This window comes from Nilaparvata lugens, chromosome 10 (genome assembly GCF_014356525.2).
Source record: "Nilaparvata lugens isolate BPH chromosome 10, ASM1435652v1, whole genome shotgun sequence".
Classification (NCBI taxonomy): domain Eukaryota; kingdom Metazoa; phylum Arthropoda; class Insecta; order Hemiptera; family Delphacidae; genus Nilaparvata; species Nilaparvata lugens.
Window position 1 is genome coordinate 36,052,779 of NC_052513.1, and position 19,997 is coordinate 36,072,775.

The 19,997-nt window shown below is 33.9% G+C and overlaps 1 protein-coding gene across 1 annotated transcript; it reads right to left on the bottom strand.

The window, feature by feature from the left end:
* Positions 1–4,632: 4,632 nt before the first annotated feature.
* LOC111064415 (pyrimidine-specific ribonucleoside hydrolase RihA) lies at positions 4,633–16,591 on the bottom strand. Its single transcript, XM_039436006.1, has 8 exons — positions 16,147–16,591; positions 14,871–14,921; positions 13,453–13,728; positions 12,185–12,446; positions 10,780–10,993; positions 9,239–9,355; positions 7,668–7,828; positions 4,633–5,682 (listed from the first exon to the last, which is right to left on the bottom strand). The coding sequence occupies exons 1-8, from the start codon at positions 16,176–16,178 to the stop codon at positions 5,350–5,352; spliced, it is 1,446 nt and encodes a 481-aa protein (XP_039291940.1). The 5' UTR covers positions 16,179–16,591; the 3' UTR covers positions 4,633–5,349.
* Between the last annotated feature and the right edge of the window lie 3,406 nt (positions 16,592–19,997).

Consider the following 19,997-nt stretch of genomic DNA (forward strand, 5'->3'; position numbering starts at 1 on the left):
CATCGGATTAGGTGTGCTTCGATTAGACCAAACTTGAGTGAGTGTTCAACATTAAGACTAGATTATCTACCAAAACCAATTGACTTTCTACACATATTGAAACCAAAAGACTATCAATTATTTTCACAATTTTTAAACGAGACCAAGTATTCAGCATCGTTTATGTTAAAGGATATAAAACTGCCAAAGTGTATTGTATCGAGCAAGCATGATGACCTCACTAGACGCCAACGGTTGGCCAGCACAATAGAGCCAACGAAAGACGTCAACTTCATTTATAAATGCTATAGAAAATATTATAAAATAAACAAGCAATTGTATTTTGATGAAAATACAATTGGTTGTGATTTGTCAGACAATGAGCAGAATAACTATCATTCCATTTCAGTTCCCATAACTTTACAGTACGATTACAATGAATAAATGAAATAGCACAGACAACAGCCTAGCAGTATTTTTATTCATGTCTACATTCATTATTTCATACAATACAATAGTAATGATTGGAAAAAATAGTGTTTGAAACCAGGAAAATCTGTGTATAGCGAATCAGTATAATATTGGTTATGATTCTGTCTTTACTAGTTATACTATTTGTCATTATTCTGATTTTTTATCATATCTACGATGTCAAGAGCTTTAGTAAAGGCTCTAGATGATGCCATCAGAGGTGTATCCAAAGTTAGAACAAGTAGGTATAAAAGGAGGATTCTGGGCCCACCAGCAATGAGCAGCCCAATTTAACCTAACCTAACCTAACCTAACCTCCCCCAAACCTAGTCTCAGTCATTTTGTCTGGCCCCACCAGTGATGAGCAACCTAACCTAACCTAACCTAACCTAACCTCCCCCAAACCTAGTCTCAGTCATTTTGTCTCTCACCATGACTCCTTCCCCAACCAATAGGAGAGCAGGAAGCCTCCCACCATGATTTTCTCCCCAAAAACAGGTGATGACAGGTGTTCTAAGAACAGGTGCAGCTGCTCTTACCAAAACCATAAAAAAATTTCCTATTTAAAATTCCCCTATTAAAAATTTTTTTATTCCCCATACTAAATTCTGGTATTTGATATTCTTAAGGTTCATATAGGTAAGAAATCACCTTGCTATGCTTTCGGCGATGCAATTTCAGCGACCCCCACTCCTCCTCCCCCTATCACGTGACCTTGGTTCCACCCATCACTGCTCTTATCCTGGATGATGTCACATTGGATTACAACCTTCTCTGCTCACATTTTCCACTATTTACAATAGCTTAAATTAAATACAAAATACAACTCTTTCCTTATGTCTACTGGGGTTATACTTTAGAACATCTAGCTTAATTCTAATTTTATAATTCAAATCAATGTTAGAGCTCTCAAATTCCTCCTCCAACCAATAGTTTGACACATACAATTCTTCCAGATTTTCAAACTGTAAAATATACCGAGTATTGTTTCTATTGTACACTTCTTTTATTGCAATAATGACTAATCCTGTCCCTAAATGACTGTGTGGCTTCAAAAAACTCAATTTTCCTTCGTTGACATTGACCTCTTCCCCCATCTCCGCATTCCTCTCTCATTTTTTTCTTTCCTGCTTAATGAGTGGAGGAGGAGGAGGAGAGGAGGAGGAGGAGGAGGAGGAGGAGGAGGGGAGGGTTTGGGGGGTAGGGGGAGGAGGAGGAGTTAGGTTAGGTTAGGTTAGGTTAGGTTAGGTTAAATTGGGCTGCTCATCGCTGTGTCAGCATTGACATATATATATTTTTTTTTCAAATATATATAATTTTATATATATTTTTATTTTAAAAATTTGAATAATATTTAAAAAAATTTACAAATAGGAATAATTCTAAATTAAAAAAATATATATATATATGTCAATGCTGACACAGCGATGAGCAGCCCAATTTAACCTAACCTAACCTAACCTAACCTAACCTAACTCCTCCTCCTCCCCCTACCCCCCAAACCCTCCCCTCCTCCTCCTCCTCCTCTCCTCCTCCTCCTCTCCTCCTCCTCCACTCATTAAGCAGGAAAGAAAAAAATGAGAGAGGAATGCGGAGATGGGGGAAGAGGTCAATGTCAACGAAGGAAAATTGAGTTTTTTGAAGCCACACAGTCATTTAGGGACAGGATTAGTCATTATTGCAATAAAAGAAGTGTACAATAGAAACAATACTCGGTATATTTTACAGTTTGAAAATCTGGAAGAATTGTATGTGTCAAACTATTGGTTGGAGGAGGAATTTGAGAGCTCTAGCATTGATTTGAATTATAAAATTAGAATTAAGCTAGATGTTCTAAAGTATAACCCCAGTAGACATAAGGAAAGAGTTGTATTTTGTATTTAATTTAAGCTATTGTAAATAGTGGAAAATGTGAGCAGAGAAGGTTGTAATCCAATGTGACATCATCCAGGATAAGAGCAGTGATGGGTGGAACCAAGGTCACGTGATAGGGGGAGGAGGAGTGGGGGTCGCTGAAATTGCATCGCCGAAAGCATAGCAAGGTGATTTCTTACCTATATGAACCTTAAGAATATCAAATACCAGAATTTAGTAAGGGGAATAAAAAAATTTTTAATAGGGGAATTTTAAATAGGAAATTTTTTTATGGTTTTGGTAAGAGCAGCTGCACCTGTTCTTAGCACACCTGTCATCGCCTGTTTTTGGGGAGAAAATCATGGTGGGAGGCTTCCTGCTCTCCTATTGGTTGGGGAAGGAGTCATGGTGAGAGACAAAATGACTGAGACTAGGTTTGGGGGAGGTTAGGTTAGGTTAGGTTAGGTTAGGTTGCTCATCACTGGTGGGGCCAGACAAAATGACTGAGACTAGGTTTGGGGGAGGTTAGGTTAGGTTAGGTTAGGTTAAATTGGGCTGCTCATTGCTGGTGGGCCCAGAATCCTCCTTTTATACCTACTTCCAACTATATTGGATACAATTACAGCTTGAAGCATACAGTTTTTCGGCGAGCTCTACAATGGCTATTAGCATAGCCACCTCTAATACAGGTGGTATTAGAGGTGGCTATGCTATTAGCAATACAGAGAATGACAGCTCATAGGTACCCCGCAATAATGTTTTCTATTCTTCAAGAAAAGTTCCTCCTTGGTGTACCAAATAGAAACAATAATAATTGGGTTTCACAATTAAGAAATATGTGTCCGGAAATATGGGAAGACTATAATAGAGAGTTTCAGAATATTGATGGAGCAGAGATAAAAATCCTTTCAAATTTATTCAGTGATAGACTTAGGCTTGCGGATATAAATAGATCCCTGGAATCTGAATCTCATTCTTTTTACAAAATTATAAACCCCAATTTTTCATTAGGAGATGAGTTGAGTATGAGAATCGGTATAGAAAAAATAAGATGTGTAGCACAGCTTAGGTTAACATCGAAAAGAATGATTAGTTTTTTTCTGCAAGGAAAGAGTTATTCAGTTAACTGTACCGAACGTTGTCCTAGTTGCAATACAAACGCAATAGAAGATCTTGAGCATATTTTGTTATCTTGCCCGGTTTATGAGAGTTCTAAACGTCGACTCATTATTAAATATATACAAAATGTAGTTCAGAATGAAGATAAAATAATGATATTGTTGTCAAATTTCTCAGTAGAAAAGATTCATAATGTTTATATTTATGTGAAAAATGTTATATTTATTAGATCCATGATAATGGACTTATAACTCGTATCAAGATCAAATACAGATTTTTTGAAAAATATAATCTTGAATATAGATACGATAATGGTGAAAATCTCCAATGAAATTGGTATGTTTTGTCTGAATGAGTTCTCTGCCACTATATTTCATAATTATAAATTAATTTATTTTTCATGAACGTGTGCGTTGTAGAGTTAGGTTGCTGGTCAGAATAAATCATCATTAGCCAAAGTTTAATTTTTCTAGTCATGCATAATTCTCCTAGTCATTCCTTACTGGTTTTCTGATTAATTATTTACTATATTGTTTCGGTTGATTGTTGTTATTAAGTTTCCAACATTGTATCTTGTTGAGTGATATTGTCATATATATATATATATATATATGTATTATATTATTTGAATGTTATATTGTTTCCTAATGCTGATACATGGATAGCAACTCTATTTGTATGAAATATGTTCGATAACACCAATTTTGATTGATTGATACAATTACTGATGTTATTTTGTCTACTGGCAAAAATATACTAACCAACATAAAGGGTACAATGTCTGGTTCTTTGAAACCAATCGGAATAATAGCTACAATCGTTTTGGTATTGATTGTTATTCTTGCGGTCATTGTTCGTGTTCTGTCCAAACGTACACCGGACAACGATATGTAGTACCGGTGAATATTCAGCCCACAGTGTATACTAGGTAAAAATATAGAAATATATATATACTGTTTATAGTTTAAACAGTTTTATGAGTAGGAAAAAGCGAAACGCGAAAGTTTGTTCGTTTTATATTAAAAGCATTTCAAAACATATATACTCTACGACATACATACACTATACACTATAATAATATATATAATATATATATATATATATATATATATAATATATATATATATATAATATATATATATATATATATATATATATATATATATATATATATATATATATATATGTGTGTGTGTGTGTCATGTGGAAAGCAAATAGGGACCAGTTGTCTCAAAAATCAAATTTGAGATATCATATTTCCTCAATAAAGGAGACTATAAAGAACAATTTAAAAAAAATCAGATTGATAGCTTGAAAAATGACTGAGTTATCCCTATTCAAACATAAAAACAGGATGTTATAACTCCATTAACCTTTCTGCAACATTACATGTGTTCATATAATCAACAAAAAAGTCGACTTTCAAATCGATTCTGATCAACAAAGGAAATGTGACTGCATGATAATTGATTGAAAGCTCGAAATCGATATTTTTGACTCTAGTCTCTATTATTGTCTGAACATTTTACTCTTCTCTCTTCCGACAACTCAAATCAAATTTTTATTGCCTTAACAAAAAATATTCACAAATGAATACAGATTACAAAAAGTAATATTTTAGAATAAGAAGTATAATTTTTTAACATAATAATATACTAATTCGGCGAAACCAGCAAAACCACAATTTTAGTGCCGGTGACGAGTACCAAAACAGAAAACGATACTATTACTTCCAATAGAAAAACTTTGATTCAACAAGGTAAGCTTAACTATAATATTATAAGTATACAATTCAATCAATGTGAATTCATACAATATAATTCTCAACTATGAATGATTGGGAAAGGAACAACAGGCTTAAAGCCCAAAACTTTTCCTTTCCCAAATTTATATAGAAATTGTCCAAAAATAGGTTATGTTTACACTTTATTGATTTTTGTCCAATTTTGAAAAAGATTCGACTACCAAAGACTCAATCGCAGTTCTATCAATTTCAAACACAATATCGGCGTTGGCTTTCCTCCCCGTAACATTGTAGTAGTCGGTCACCATTACACCTCGAGTCAGTTTGCCCGTTACTTCAACGTCCACAAAGTACTGGTCACTTTTCAGTGTAACTGATTTGTTCGATTGCAGAAGTATGGATGCGGCATACAGAGCATGTATGTCCCAGTGGTCTCCCTGTGTGAGGCTAGCTGTGGTGAGGATGAAGTTCACTATAGGGTCTGAGGTGGAGTTGAGGTGTGAGGCTAGCCACGCCTGAAAAATACAATTTTGAAATTCTTCAATTTTGAATTTCTGTACACTGTATTTCAATGCCAGTTCCGCAGGGCATCATGATCTCTATGGTCAGACGAGTCAGCAGGACAAGGAGCTCTCCGATTGGCTGATTATCAAACGCCAACCCAATCAACCAATCGAAGAGCTTCCTGCCCTGCCGATTCGCCTGAAAACGTTGGAAAAACGCTTGTGTAGGCTCACCCTATAAGTCGTTATTGAAGTTTATAGTGTTGATAAGAGGATGAACTGAATTCTCAGCTTATCAACCAGTTTTCTTTTGCTTTCTAATAGAATAGATTTAGTTGGCTGATACTGATAGATTATAATTGAATGTGAGATGGATAATTCTAGTAATTTGTCCACATTTATTGTTACAATCAGGCAGGCTTATTGTTCAACAACAAAAAATGTTATAGCAAAACAAAATCTCGGGAGGAAGGGGTTGTTTTCCATGAATAGTTCACAAGCGTTCAACTTCTGATAAGCTGGAGAACTGGATCCGAATTTGTGGTTGTGGTGAGGGGTTGTGTTATTGGGTTTTACTTGGAGGGTGAGGGATTGGCACCACTGGCAGTTCGTTATGAATGGAAAGACATTCAGTTTAGTAAATTTAATATTGGAGTTGAACTTTTTGTATGAATTAGTATTGAATTGAACAAGACGAGAGTGCAATAAAGTAGTCCATTTATTCATTTATACAATAGGCCTAAGTACATCATCAAAATGATAGGGAGAGGAAAAATAAGGCAACCTTGTACTATTCCTCTCCCAAATTCAGATAACACATAGTCCGAAATAGGTTAAGTCTTGTAGTTCTTCAATTCACAAAATTTTCAGTTCTCAAGTATTTTTACAAAGTAGATTTTCAAATTTAGATGCAGACAATATACATACTTAGAACATTTCAATAAGATTCACACAACACAACTTGAAAAAATAATTCAATATAACATAAACGCACACAAACACACTATGCAAAGCAACAAAATACACTCAAACTCTCAAAGCACAGAAAAATAATACAGATATGATGTTGTATTGTTGTGTAGCTTTTATTTCAATGCTCAGTAGCCCTAAATAGTTATTTGTATATCTAGAGTGAAAAGTGCTGTTTTTTCTCCCTGAGGGAAAAGTTTGAAGCCCGAGGCGAAGCCGAGGGCAACAATTTTCCTGATGGAGAAAAAACATTTTCCACTTGTGATATACACAACATTTTTCCTCCACCTACATTTTTATAAAAACTGAAAATAAAATAATTTTCAAAAACGTAGTATGTGACCAAACAATGTGTTACAACATAATCTAAAAAGTAAACAGAAACAGCTGACTTGTAATCACAGTTCTCCTCCGACAGCACTATCTGTCAGCTAAAGTTGTAACAACAATGACAGCCAAAACTACAGCTATGATGAAGTTCCCGTTTCAAATTTGATTAGTTAATGAGTAATATTCGTTGGCTAATATTTTGAATAACATGGAATAAAAGAAAAAAATATATACATTTTTTAGTATAGTGATATGAAGTTTGTAATAATAATTTCAGCATACATAAATTTTATATATCGATCAAATGTCTGGTTGAGGTATTGAATTTAGTTGGTTTAATGACTACTCTATATGCTTCCTCATCTGAGCTTAGACCTTCTGACCTATTCCAAATGTACGTTTTTAAAATAGAGATGCTTCCCATGTTATTTAAATGGAGTCACTTTTACTCCCTAAGGGGGTTTTTTTGTTTTTTAGTACCGAGAGCGAAAAAGTGACACTTGAGTAAAGTAAGTACTTTTGACAGTAGGTGGAGGAAAAAATAGTTAATAGGTCAGTTTGTTGTGCTGATTTACTGTACCCAATTGTCTACTTGAAGTCGAGTTGAGATTAGTTAATATTTATTTATTTATGTTGCTCGTTCATGTGCAACTTTACATATAGGATTAAATGGAATTAGCAGAATTGAAGTAGGCTACCTTGCTGATAAAGTTGTTTGTGATAGTGTCGATTGGGAGTATTGTTATTTTGAAATTGTGCACATGAGCACCTCTCAACACAAACGCTGCGGAATCCGGATCAGCTCCTATACTGTCAATTGATTCGATTTTGTTGTAGTGATAACATCCCTGACCCGGTCCTGTCAACAAAAAATGGATTATTTATAATGAATATTATTAATATATTTTCCTCAGTTTGGAATACTTATTTTATTAATTGGTATTATTTTATGGCAAATAAAAAATATAGTTATCACATATCGTCAACTGAATGCGATTCATCAACTGATGCGTATCATCAACTGAATGTGAGCGACTTTGAAAGAGATTGGAAGGTAACATAGATTGAAAAAAAAATTTATTATAACACTCATAACCTATACAAATCTCTATTGTCAAGTCATTTCTTTTATTTACATGACTGTTATGAAAGGAGTCTTCTTAGATTAATAATTCCTAAATTTTAAATCTTTGGAGCAGTGCTATTTTAAGTTTAATCACCTCACATCCCTTACATAAATTCTGTTCTGATCTTTGAATCACAATGGAGATATATTCATTCATTCATAAAATTTCTAGATAAGTAACTACTCATTTGAATGAAATAAATGTTGGAGATTCTGAATGAGGATGGAATTATTTTTCAGTCGTTTCGGACCATTATTTTCATTTATATTCATCCATTCATTTATAAAATCTCTAGATACGTTCTTACTCATTTGAATGAAATAAAATTAATGTTGGAGATTCTGAATGAGGATGGATTTATTTTTCAGTCTTTTTAGAATAACATTTTCACTGTTTTGAGTTCATACTAAGCTGGGTACAGACTTGAGAGCTGACGTGCAGGCACCCGTCTTTTATGTTCAGAGCTGTAGTGAGAAATGCAGTATCCAGCTTCTGGATATATGAGTGCCACAAACACGCACATTTCACTTTTTATCAGCTGATTATATCTGCATTTGTACAGAAACAGTAAAGCTGGGTTTTCGTTTGTGCGTAAATGCCGATGTCGACCACGACAGGGTGAGAATCTCAGATTGGGTGGTCATTTGTCTAAATTATTTGTCATTATTTGTCTAAAAGATTATGTTAAATTATTTTTTAATGGGTGAGGTTGAGTTTATACTTTTTTATACTTTCGAATGGCAATATGTTGATATTATTAGAATTTATTTGGTTCTTGAATAATAAACACAAAAATGATAAGTTATTTGATCAGCTGTTTTAGCACACTTGAAATTTGGACAATATGAATGTCAACAATGCTTGTCGTCGTCGACTGCGGGAGTTTACGCTCAAACGAAAATGCTCCTTTTGGTACAGATTACAGATTACAGCTTAGCATCAGCTGATGATAAATTAAATGCACGTGTTCGTGGCACTCATTTTCTGTACTGAGCTCTACAGTGCGCAATGAAGTGTTGAGTGCAAAGTCCATGAGTGATGTTAAATTTTGCTTAAATTATCACACAACTGTAATCAATTAATTCATATACTTTCTACATTATTGTGAAATATTTATCTATAATGTGTCTCTTACTATTAACCTTTGATGTATCCTCCCAACGTTATTAATCTCTTGACCTGTGACATGAAATCTGGATTCAAACGCATAGCCAAAGCTACGTTTGTCATCGGCCCCAGAACCAACAGGGACACCATTCCTGAAAAGTATGAAAAGTTCTCAAAAATCACCTCAAAATTAAAAAAAAAAATGATTTCCATCAATATTTATCTACAGATGAGTAGAATTCTTAAATTAAAATTACGATACTTACCAATAGATGAGTACAATAATTTTGTATACACTCTAAAAATATAACAAGTTCAACATATATTCGACAAGTCACTATTTAACTTACAATATAAACCAAACAATACAATACTTTAGAATGGAGAATTCATTCCCATAATGGAGAGTCCATTGGAGAAATTATTGTCCCTTGGAATTTGAAATGTTTGTTTGTTTTTAAAGCTTCCCAGAAACTCTAATCAGAGTATAAGAATTGTGAAAAATTTACAGGAGTACAAAAAAAGAAGAAAAAAATCACAAAAAAGGAACCCTCTCTACACACAAACTCTTCTGTGGTATAGAATACTCCAAGCATCAAAAAACGTTTTAAAATGAGTAACGGCTTGATATACGGTGAGGGTCTATGAATTAGATAGACAATATATCAACCTTTGGGTTTTATAATTATTATTGTTGTAGTGGTGGTGTAGTTTCATATATTAAATTTGGCAGTAGTCGAGGAGATTCGTCACATGTCACACCCTACTCTTCACAAACCATTTCAATATTAATTACAATATGAACGTTCAAAGGCATTGCAATTTTCTAATCTCTAACTGTGAACCAGTGAAAGAGGTAACATTGCTTTAGAATTTGGAGCAATGCTAAATTCTTTGGCATTTGAAATATAAATATTCCAATGATGAATGGTATTCTACGGATTAATGCCAGTCATTTCAGATCTATCTTCATGATTCTTGATTTAAATGCTTCTATTGTACAGTTTTCATTAAAATACGATAAATTGAATATTGGTGACGTCAATCATTATGCATTTGTCTGAGATCCGATGTAACCTTTCAACCTTTGATCGATGATCAACCTTTAACAAGAAACTATTTATTTTTATTTTCTTTCATAAAATTTTTATTGAGATATCAATCTGTGATACACACAGAATTTTATTGGGTCAGATTCTGATAACGCGGTCAATGTCAAGAATCTTTGAACCGGGAGCGTTCAACTGTTCATCAGTTATCAAGAGGGCGATGCTCCTTTTGATACAACTGTATCGTTAAAGGAATGTTCTGTATCAATTTCAACCACAATCTGTTGCTGATGCTATGATAAGATATTCATTCCTTGAAGATGATTTTTTTTGCTTGTATTACCCCTTCAAGTTTACTGTTTTCTTCCTTAATCGGTTCTTAAAGCGGTCATACTTTTTTTCTCTCGTCGGCTACAGATGACATCATTACATCATATGGTGTTGGTTTGACGTTTTACCATGATTCAATAATGAATTGAAATGAAATAATTAATTTTTCAATATTAGAAAAATTACTAATACTGTACCTGAATTTTGTTGGACTAAATTGGATAGGTAAACCGCAGCATGCTCTTTTTGAGCCAAGCTCAGATTTGTGTCAAGTTTTAGAAGATTGCTCAGTGAAAGCCAATTTTTTGGATTGGTTTTGGTCATACTCTGGTCTTTTGAGTTCAATTTGTTGGAATCATCAACTTCATTCATCTGCAGTGCGTCTACTGGAGATCCTATGTAAACAGGAATCTGAAAATAATTTTCGAGAGAATAAAATCTTATCCATAGATGAAGGTACAGTAATAGAAATACAGATTCAGTAATAGATATATGGATACAATAATAATCGTTAGATGGCATTTGATGCTCTATTTCGACTGAAGCCTTATAAAGAACGTTCCATTGCAGAACATAAAATCAACCCATATTCTCAAAATACAAAATAATAATAGAAAGAGAGAAAAATAGAACCAAATATATTTCTCTATTCCTTGAAAAATTATCTTTTCATACTAAGTCATTGTTTTATGTTTTGTCCATAATTTTATCAATTGATGTATCAGAATCCTCAAATATAAATTAGTTTCTTCATTTAAAATAGTTACTTAACAACATATTTTCAGTAAGAATAGAATAAAGTATGGATTTGAATGAATGGGAATTCAACATAATGCTGACCAATGAGAGAATAGCTATTTTGTCATTTTAACAACAGCCAATGGGAATTGAGTAATGGGTACCTGAAGCAGCTACTATGATATAGCAGCAACTTCTTAGTCTTGACAACAGCCAATGAGAGTCGAGTAAAAGAGAATCGAACCAATCACAAGTTAGCCAATGAGAAAGGAGCGATTTCAATCCAATCACTCCTCTGTTAAAATAATTATTTCCCACTCTCAATTAATACAAATTTTGATACAATTTTGATTGACTTATACAGAGCAATTGCCGGCCAGGATAGCCGCGTTGCACCTTTCAGTCTGCTAGTGCTACCTAGTCGTGGGCTCCAATCCCACCGAATCCCATCGAAAAGGCATGGACATCTCATAAATCACCCTACTTCCCATTACCCATGCACAAGCAAAAAAGCTCATAATGTGGGCATCATCCGCAATAAAGAACATTATTCTAAATGACTAAAAACCCAAGATTTCACATCATAGGTGTGTTAGTCTTGTAGCATCGAATAAACAATCTACGAAGCTGTCTTACTAAGACTTGAGAAGACTTAGTACTAGGTACGAGTACTAAGTAACAAAAGAGTTTCAAATTCACACATATCAGTATCAGGATCAGTAGAATTATATAATTCCGGTTCAGTAGAATTATATAATTCCCATGAGTTCCAATGGGACTATTTTTTATAAAAATACATATTATATATTAATTCATCTTTTTATTCATTTATTCTTATTAATCTATCCACCCCATCTTTCTTACCTCACTCCTGCCAGCCATCCTCAACACGGCCACCAATCCTCTTGCCAGCACTTCCGCACTCGCATTGCCACGCACACACGTGAGGGCGTTGACCCGGGTTCCCCACACGGGGTGGGCCAGCACTGCCAGGATGGCCACTGCAGCATCGAGGCTGCCGTCACTGTCGATCACCAGGAGTTCGTGGTGGGTCAGCGAGTCAGCCTGCGTGACATCCGAACCGAGGTCGTCGGCAAGGGTGTAAAGGATTACTAGCACAGGGGTGCTGCACAGTTTGAAAATATAACTGAATCGAGGTGAATTCACAAGCAGGAAATGTATGACATGTTATGGAACTTGACAGTACAAAGGTTGATATTATGTCATCTTCTCAATTGTGACAGAAAAAATCACGAAGCATTGTTGAGATAACAATCTTAAGATGTTAGAAACTTACAATCCGTATTGAGGTTGATATTTCATCTTCTCAATTATAGCAGAAAATAATCACGAAGCATTGTTGAGATAACAATCTTGAGATGTTAGTACCATCTTTATTGAGTTTGATTGTCATCTTCTCAATTATTGTGGCAGAAAATAATCACGAAGCATTGTTGAGATAGCAGCAACTTCTTAGTCTTGACAACAGCCAATGAGAGTCGAGTAAAAGAGAATCGAACCAATCACAAGTTAACCAATGAGAAAGGAGCGATTTCAATCCAATCACTCCTCTGTTAAAATAATTATTTCCCACTCGAAATTACTCTCAATTAATACAAATTTTGATACAATTTTGATTGACTTATACAGAGCAATTGCCGGTCAGGATAGCCGCGTTGCACCCTTCAGTCTGCTAGTGCTACCTAGTCGCGGGCTCCAATCCCACAGAATCCCATCGAAAAGGCATGGACATCTCATAAATCACCCTACTTCCCATTACCCATGCACAAGCAAAAAAGCTCATAATGTGGGCATCATCGGCAATAAAGAACATTACCGTATTCGAAATGACTAAAAACCCAATCATAGGTGTGTTAGTCTAGTAACATCGAATAAACAATCTACGAAGCTGTCTTACTAAGACTTGAGAAGACTTAGTACTAGGTACGAGTACTAAGTAACAAAAGAGTTTCAAATTCACACTTATCAGTATCAGGATCAGTAGAATTATATAATTCCGGTTCAGTAGAATTATATAATTCCCATGAGTTCCAATGGGACTATTTTTTATAAAAATACATATTATATATTAATTCATCTTTTTATTCATTTATTCTTATTAATCTATCCACCCCATCTTTCTTACCTCACTCCTGCCAGCCATCCTCAACACGGCCACCAATCCTCTTGCCAGCACTTCCGCACTCGCATTGCCACGCACACACGTGAGGGCGTTGACCCGGGTTCCCCACACGGGGTGGGCCAGCACTGCCAGGATGGCCACTGCAGCATCGAGGCTGCCGTCACTGTCGATCACCAGGAGTTCGTGGTGGGTCAGCGAGTCAGCCTGCGTGACATCCGAACCGAGGTCGTCGGCAAGGGTGTAAAGGATTACTAGCACAGGGGTGCTGCAGAGTTTGAAGAGATAATTGAATCTAGGTGAATTAATTTACAAGCAGGAAATGTATGACATGTTATGGAACTTGACAGTTCAAAGGTTGATATTATGTCACCTTCTCTATTGTGGCAGAAAAAATCACGAAGCATTGTGTAGATAACAATCTTAAGATGTAAGAACCATCTGTATTGAGTTTGATATGTCATCTTCTCAATTGCGGCAGAAAATAATCACGAAGCATTGTTAAGATAACGATCTAAGTTTACAGTGAAGTGTTCTCGAAGAAGTGAGAACCGATAATGAAAATCTGACTACTGCCCTACCGAATAATCAATTATTCACCATTGCTACAGGAACATCAATTATTACAAACAGAAAACCCCAATCTTTAAGGTTCCCTCCTTGGCAGATACGACAAGGGTATCTCTTGCACGGCTCTCTCTCATCTACTTTTCACACCGTCTACATGAGTGTATTGACAAAAACAGACACAACTTTACAGATGCTGCTTTCCGTACATGATTAATTCTACTACAAATTTTTTTCTCAAAAAAACGCATATTTTTCTATTAAAATGGCATTAATTCAGGTGCACACTAGATAAAAAATTCTGTTTCGTTCAAAAATGAGTATGTAAAAGCTATCCTGAATCCTCCATAATTAATTGCCCAACCCTATACATTTCAGTGGTTTTTTTTTTGCAAATGAAAAATGCAGGCGAACGAAGTGAGCCTATTGGTTTTATTCATGGCTGAATCCGCTAGGGATCCATACAGATAAGGCAAAGCGATGCTAGGCTACAAGCTTGTTAGTTGAATATTTTTGAACACTCTTTCCTAATGTTCTCATGTTGAATGCATTCAGCAAATACAATTTCTTTTATGGTTTGTGAATTGATTAGAGAAACTCAATTGAACGATTCAACAATTATCAAATTTTACATAATTGAACAAGTTAATTTACAACACTTTTTCAATTCAGGATTGTTGGAAGTGAGCTCCATAAAACACATTATGAATATACAACTTCAATAATACCTGAATACTGAATACCAATATCCAATTATCGTGTCTTCTCTCAATAAAAAATCGGAAGAATTCCAATACAGAGTAGTACAGAAGTGAATTGAGATGAAATGTTTTTCAAACTTACCAGACAACTACAAGACAGCATAGGAAACTGCTCAACTGCACTCCATTCACTCTGCAAAATCAACCAATGATTGATTATTAATTGTGATAGATCTTTGATATTGAAGTCCTACGAGATTGCATTTTTGAACAAAAGTGAACAAGGAAATTACTGAATTTATGAATAGAGAAATAATAATATTACTGAATACCATATTGCATTTATCGGGTATGGAGGGAGATTTTCGCCTAAAAAACGTGAGTTTCAAATTTTGTAGATGGGAATGTTCAACCTACTCGCTTGTGTTTGGTCGAATAGGTTTGACGCATAAAATGATGTTTAAATGACTGCTGCTTCGAATCGAGCAATCAGATTGCAGATTGGAGACTATACAAGGCTAATAGGAGGTGATAGCTTGTTTGTGATTGGCCGGAGTAGGTTTGACTCACAAAATGGAGTCTAAATTTAAGCGGTTCTAAAACTGAATTGACCAATGATACGGTTGATACAGTGATCAACCTATAAGGTAGCAGAAGTAGCTTGCTTGTGATTGGTGAATCACAAACCTTGACATTAGAGTAAGTTTCTACAGTCTGATGACGACCCACACCAGGTCGAAACGATCGTCACTACCAATGTAAGTGCATTTTCACTTTATAAGTGTTTTTAAAATTCAAGGTTTATTTCATTATAGTGATTAAGTATGCAACAAAGAAAAATGATTGTTTACTGAATCATAACAGAAACTCATTGCCAATATTCTTTTATCGTTCCTCATTATTATCATTATCTTCTAGTGGAATTTATTATTTAATTCAATGCGATTCCTTATCGAAATTTAACTCTGATGTTAGAATGGAAATATGAATGTATTGAACATTTCGAATCTATTCCACCATCGAATGAAACAAAAGCAAAAGCTGATGTTTCTTGATCCATTCCGAGCTGCGATGTATTAACACACTTTTTTCTATGTATTTGAACACGACATGCTGTCAAATATTCAAGTAAATAATTAAAAACTTTTACTGACTGACTGAAGTACTTTCGACCGTCTAGCGATCATTTTCAACAGAAACTTTCACTGATGAAAATGATTGCTAGATGGTCGAAAGTACTTCAGTCAATAAGTAAAAGTTTTTAATTATTTACTTGAATATTTGACTGCATGTCGTGTTTAAATACATAGAAAAAGTGTGTTAAAAGCAAAAGCTTTTAGACATGACAAGAGGTTCGGTCAGATTTAATTACCGTATTGCATTAAAAATTCAATCAGATTATTTACAAAATAGCTTACCTTGAGCACAACGTGGGAGGGACAGCTTCCATATTGTACCATGATCCAAGAAAACGTTAATCAAGAACTAGGACATATTCTCATTTTCCTCACTCACGAAATTTAACTTCAAATTCTTATCACACACTACACATGAATACAAATGTAGTGTTCCCATATCCCTATAGTGTCCCATAATTCCTTATTCAAGAAGCAAAAATATTTATGTCAGGTTTTGGTTTCTGTTTGATAAATTTCGAATATGGAGTGATCCGTGGTCTAGTAGTGGATATAGTGCTTGCATAACAGCCTAGAAATTCCCGGTTCAAACCCGCTCATTATCAAAAGTTTTTGAACAGATTATCGGATGGGCACGTTAAATTGTGGGTCCCGGCTGAAGTAAGACAGTCCTAAGTCTAATTGACGGCACAAATGATATATTCAGGCGAGGTGGAACTTCCGTCACAGAATCCCCACCAATAAAAGACATACAAATAATACTATTAATTACAAACTGTATAATATAGGCTCATTGTCTTCAGAGAGCCTGGATAATGGTTTGAAACGTTTTTGAACATTGATTTTGAGGTGAACGAATCAAAATCAAACACTAGACATGAACAGAATCTCTCAAAAATACTAAATTCTATCACAATGAACCAATCTTCTCAAATCCCATCATATATTAAGCAAGCCTTTTATTATCACATACACTGGTTGGACATGAACAGAACCTTCAAAAATACTAAATTCTATCACAATAAGCCAAGCCAAACTTCTTAATTCTCATCATATATTAAACCAGCCTTTTATCACAAAGGAAAGAACGAATTGTTCCTTCTTTTTTCTGTGCTTAGAATCTACTAAAAGAATCTGTGCTACTGTTTCCTGACTCTACATAACTTCACTATACTTTGCTGTTTTCATAAGTGAACCCGACTTGTAACCTATAGAAAGGGTTGCGACCCTACTAACAGCATTTCTAGCTGAACTACATCTAAGTAAACGCTTGTGAGAGGCACTTTTACGTTAAGAAGTTGTGATAAAACCATGTTTATTGACCAAACCTGGTAACAGACGTTATGTGTGATGTGATAAAATGGCATGTTTTATTATGAAATTGCTGTATTGTTCTCTATTACATAGACTATATAAGAGGGAGGAAGAATTCGGAACGGTTAGTATAGTGTCGTCGCGTGTTGTAGAAAATTGGAAATAAGAGAGAAAAGAGATGGTTTTGGGGAGGATGAGGAGGAGGTGGGGAAGAGAGGTGGAGAAGAAGAAGAAGAGAAGAAGAAGAAGAAGAAGAAGAAGAAGAAGAAGAAGAAGAAGAAGAAGAAGAAGAAGAAGAAGAAGAAGAGGAAGAAGAAGAGGAATAGGAGGAAATTGAGTTCCGTGATAGAGTATGATGGAATTGAAGGAGGGTAAAAGAAATAAAAAATATGAAGAAGTAGAAGGGAAACCAAGAAAGAAAATGTACGGAGATTCCTTGAGCGGATAATGAGGTTTATGAAAGATATTGCATCAAGCAAACTTGTGGAAATAAGGATATATGAGAAGGGGAGGAACTATTATTATCATACCATTTTATCTCATGAATAAAGGGTTGAATATAGAAGAAGAAGAAGAAGAAGAAGAAGGAGAAGATGAAGAAGAAGAAGAATTCGGAAACATAATTTTACACAGGTTAAAAGATTAAAAATATTGAACACTAAATCACGAATGATAAGACACAAGTTCTTAGCTGAAAATGTCTTTCAAATTTGACTGCCGTTAAATAATGTCATGTAACAGAAGAAATATCAGGAGAAACAATGAATGGATTAAACGACAATTCGGAAACATAATTTTACGGCAATTAAATCTCGTATTATAGTTGACCTACGTAAAGGGTGTAAATAAAGGTAAAGGGTTTATTTGTACTACAGTAACTTTTTGTTTATAGAAAAAATTATAGTACCCTTTTTTGAAAGTAATAAAATAATATATAAAAAAACAAATTGTACAAATTCTTTAAATTGTGCAGATTGTATTTTTAATCTATTATTTTATTAATTTCAAAAAAGGTACTATAATTCTATTTTAACTGAAAATGAAAATAATAAGCCCTATTAATGCATTTTCAAGTGTAATAATCATTTGTTTCATTTTTCTGACCAACCCAGATACGAAATTCTTAGTATAATGTATATTTGGACTGTCAATTTTTGTGATAAACACTTATAAATGTGATTTCATAACCTCATATGGACTACTTTAATCAAAATTACGGAGAAAAACAGTTTTTGGTTTATCCTGTTTAACCTCTACCAATCATTAATTTGATATTGTGATGTAGAATGTAATAAATAAATAGATTCATTATATTAAAAAAAACTACAGTAACTATATAACCATATACCTGTTTATACCAAACAGGCATAAATTTCAAAAAAAGGATTTCAAAAGAATGATCACATGTATATGTTTTCAATAAATCTATTTAATCCCTGAATACTGACATTGTTACAAGTTTCTTCTTAAAAAACACAATAACAAATTTGTAAGACAGTTCAAACCAACGACATCAAGTATGTACAAAATTACGTAGAATCAATTGCACTAATTGTAAAGTAGTAGAAGTATTAACAATATAGTAAATATTCTAAGTGATCAACTTGTAAAGCATAAATATCATAGAGTTATGAATGAGATTTAAAATTTTACTCCAAAATGTTATTTTGGAGCATTTGTATTGCGGATGAAATCCTTGAAAGATTTAATTTTCAGAATTATATTAGAATCAATAATATATACAACATAGAACTTATTATATGATTAACTTAGTTGAATCTTATCCCAATATAATATTATGATGATGAATTGATGATAATGATGATTTATGAGATAAAGCTATGATTATTATATTATTAGGTTTTAAATTTTTATGAAAAATGGTTAATGAATACCTAATGCAATGACATTGATGAATGTTGTTGTACTTTTTATCGTTAGTCAATATTAATCTTATGATTATGCTAATAGTTTATATTGTGATGTAGTATTGGTGTTTTTGACTCACTCTTCCATTATTTTTGTTACAATTCGATGGATTTAATATGATTTCAACTCAAAGTTTCAGTACAGTACTAGAACTAATAGGTCTTTAACCATTTTCTTAGTTCTTTTTTAACATGAGCTGGAAATCTTTGAGATGCAATCCATGGTATAGCACGTTTTCAGAACTATAGTTTATGATTTCCAGATTAGAGAAAATCTAAAGACTCTACTGAATTCTTTTTAGACAAAGAGTGCAAAATTCCAACTTGAGTGATTTCATTACTCAATAAATGAAAAAAAATCTTTGCATATAGTAGGGTACTGAAAAGGGTTTTCAATAATAATTGGATTAGAAATAGAATATTATTGAAGATATCAAATAACATTAATAAGAAAACAAAGATATTGTCAATTTCACTAAAATATTTATTAAAAACTTTTAAACAGTACCATGGTTTCACATTTACCAATGCATCATCAGCTGTACTGAGGAATGAGGATACAGATGTTAAGAATGTCTCTGAACTTTGTAAAAATCCGAGGAATAACTATTCTTAACCTCTGTATCCTCATTCCTCAGTGCAGCTGATGATGCATTGGTAAATGTGAAACCATGGTACTGTTTAAAAGTTTTTAATAGATATTTTAGTGAAATTCGACAATATCTTTGTTTTCTTATTATGGAGAGATTTCACAACATCGCCATCAATTCTACTAATTTTATCAAATAAAATTATTTTTACTGACAATAATAATCTTTCTGGAATATGGTGATGGTCTCTGTAATAAAATGACTCTTTAAATAGATCTTCAATTATATAATTTAATTTGTA

Bases quoted from the DNA above. Each gene is read 5' to 3' on its own strand.
- LOC111064415 (XM_039436006.1), bottom strand. From the start codon at position 16,178: ATGGAAGCTGTCCCTCCCACGTTGTGCTCAAG. The intron at 14,922-16,146 runs GTAAGCTATTTT...TTGATTTTGCAG, and splicing joins CCTCCCACGTTGTGCTCAAG to AGTGAATGGAGTGCAGTTGA. The intron at 12,447-13,452 runs GTGGATAGATTA...CAAACTGTGCAG, and splicing joins AGTGAGGTAAGAAAGATGGG to CACCCCTGTGCTAGTAATCC.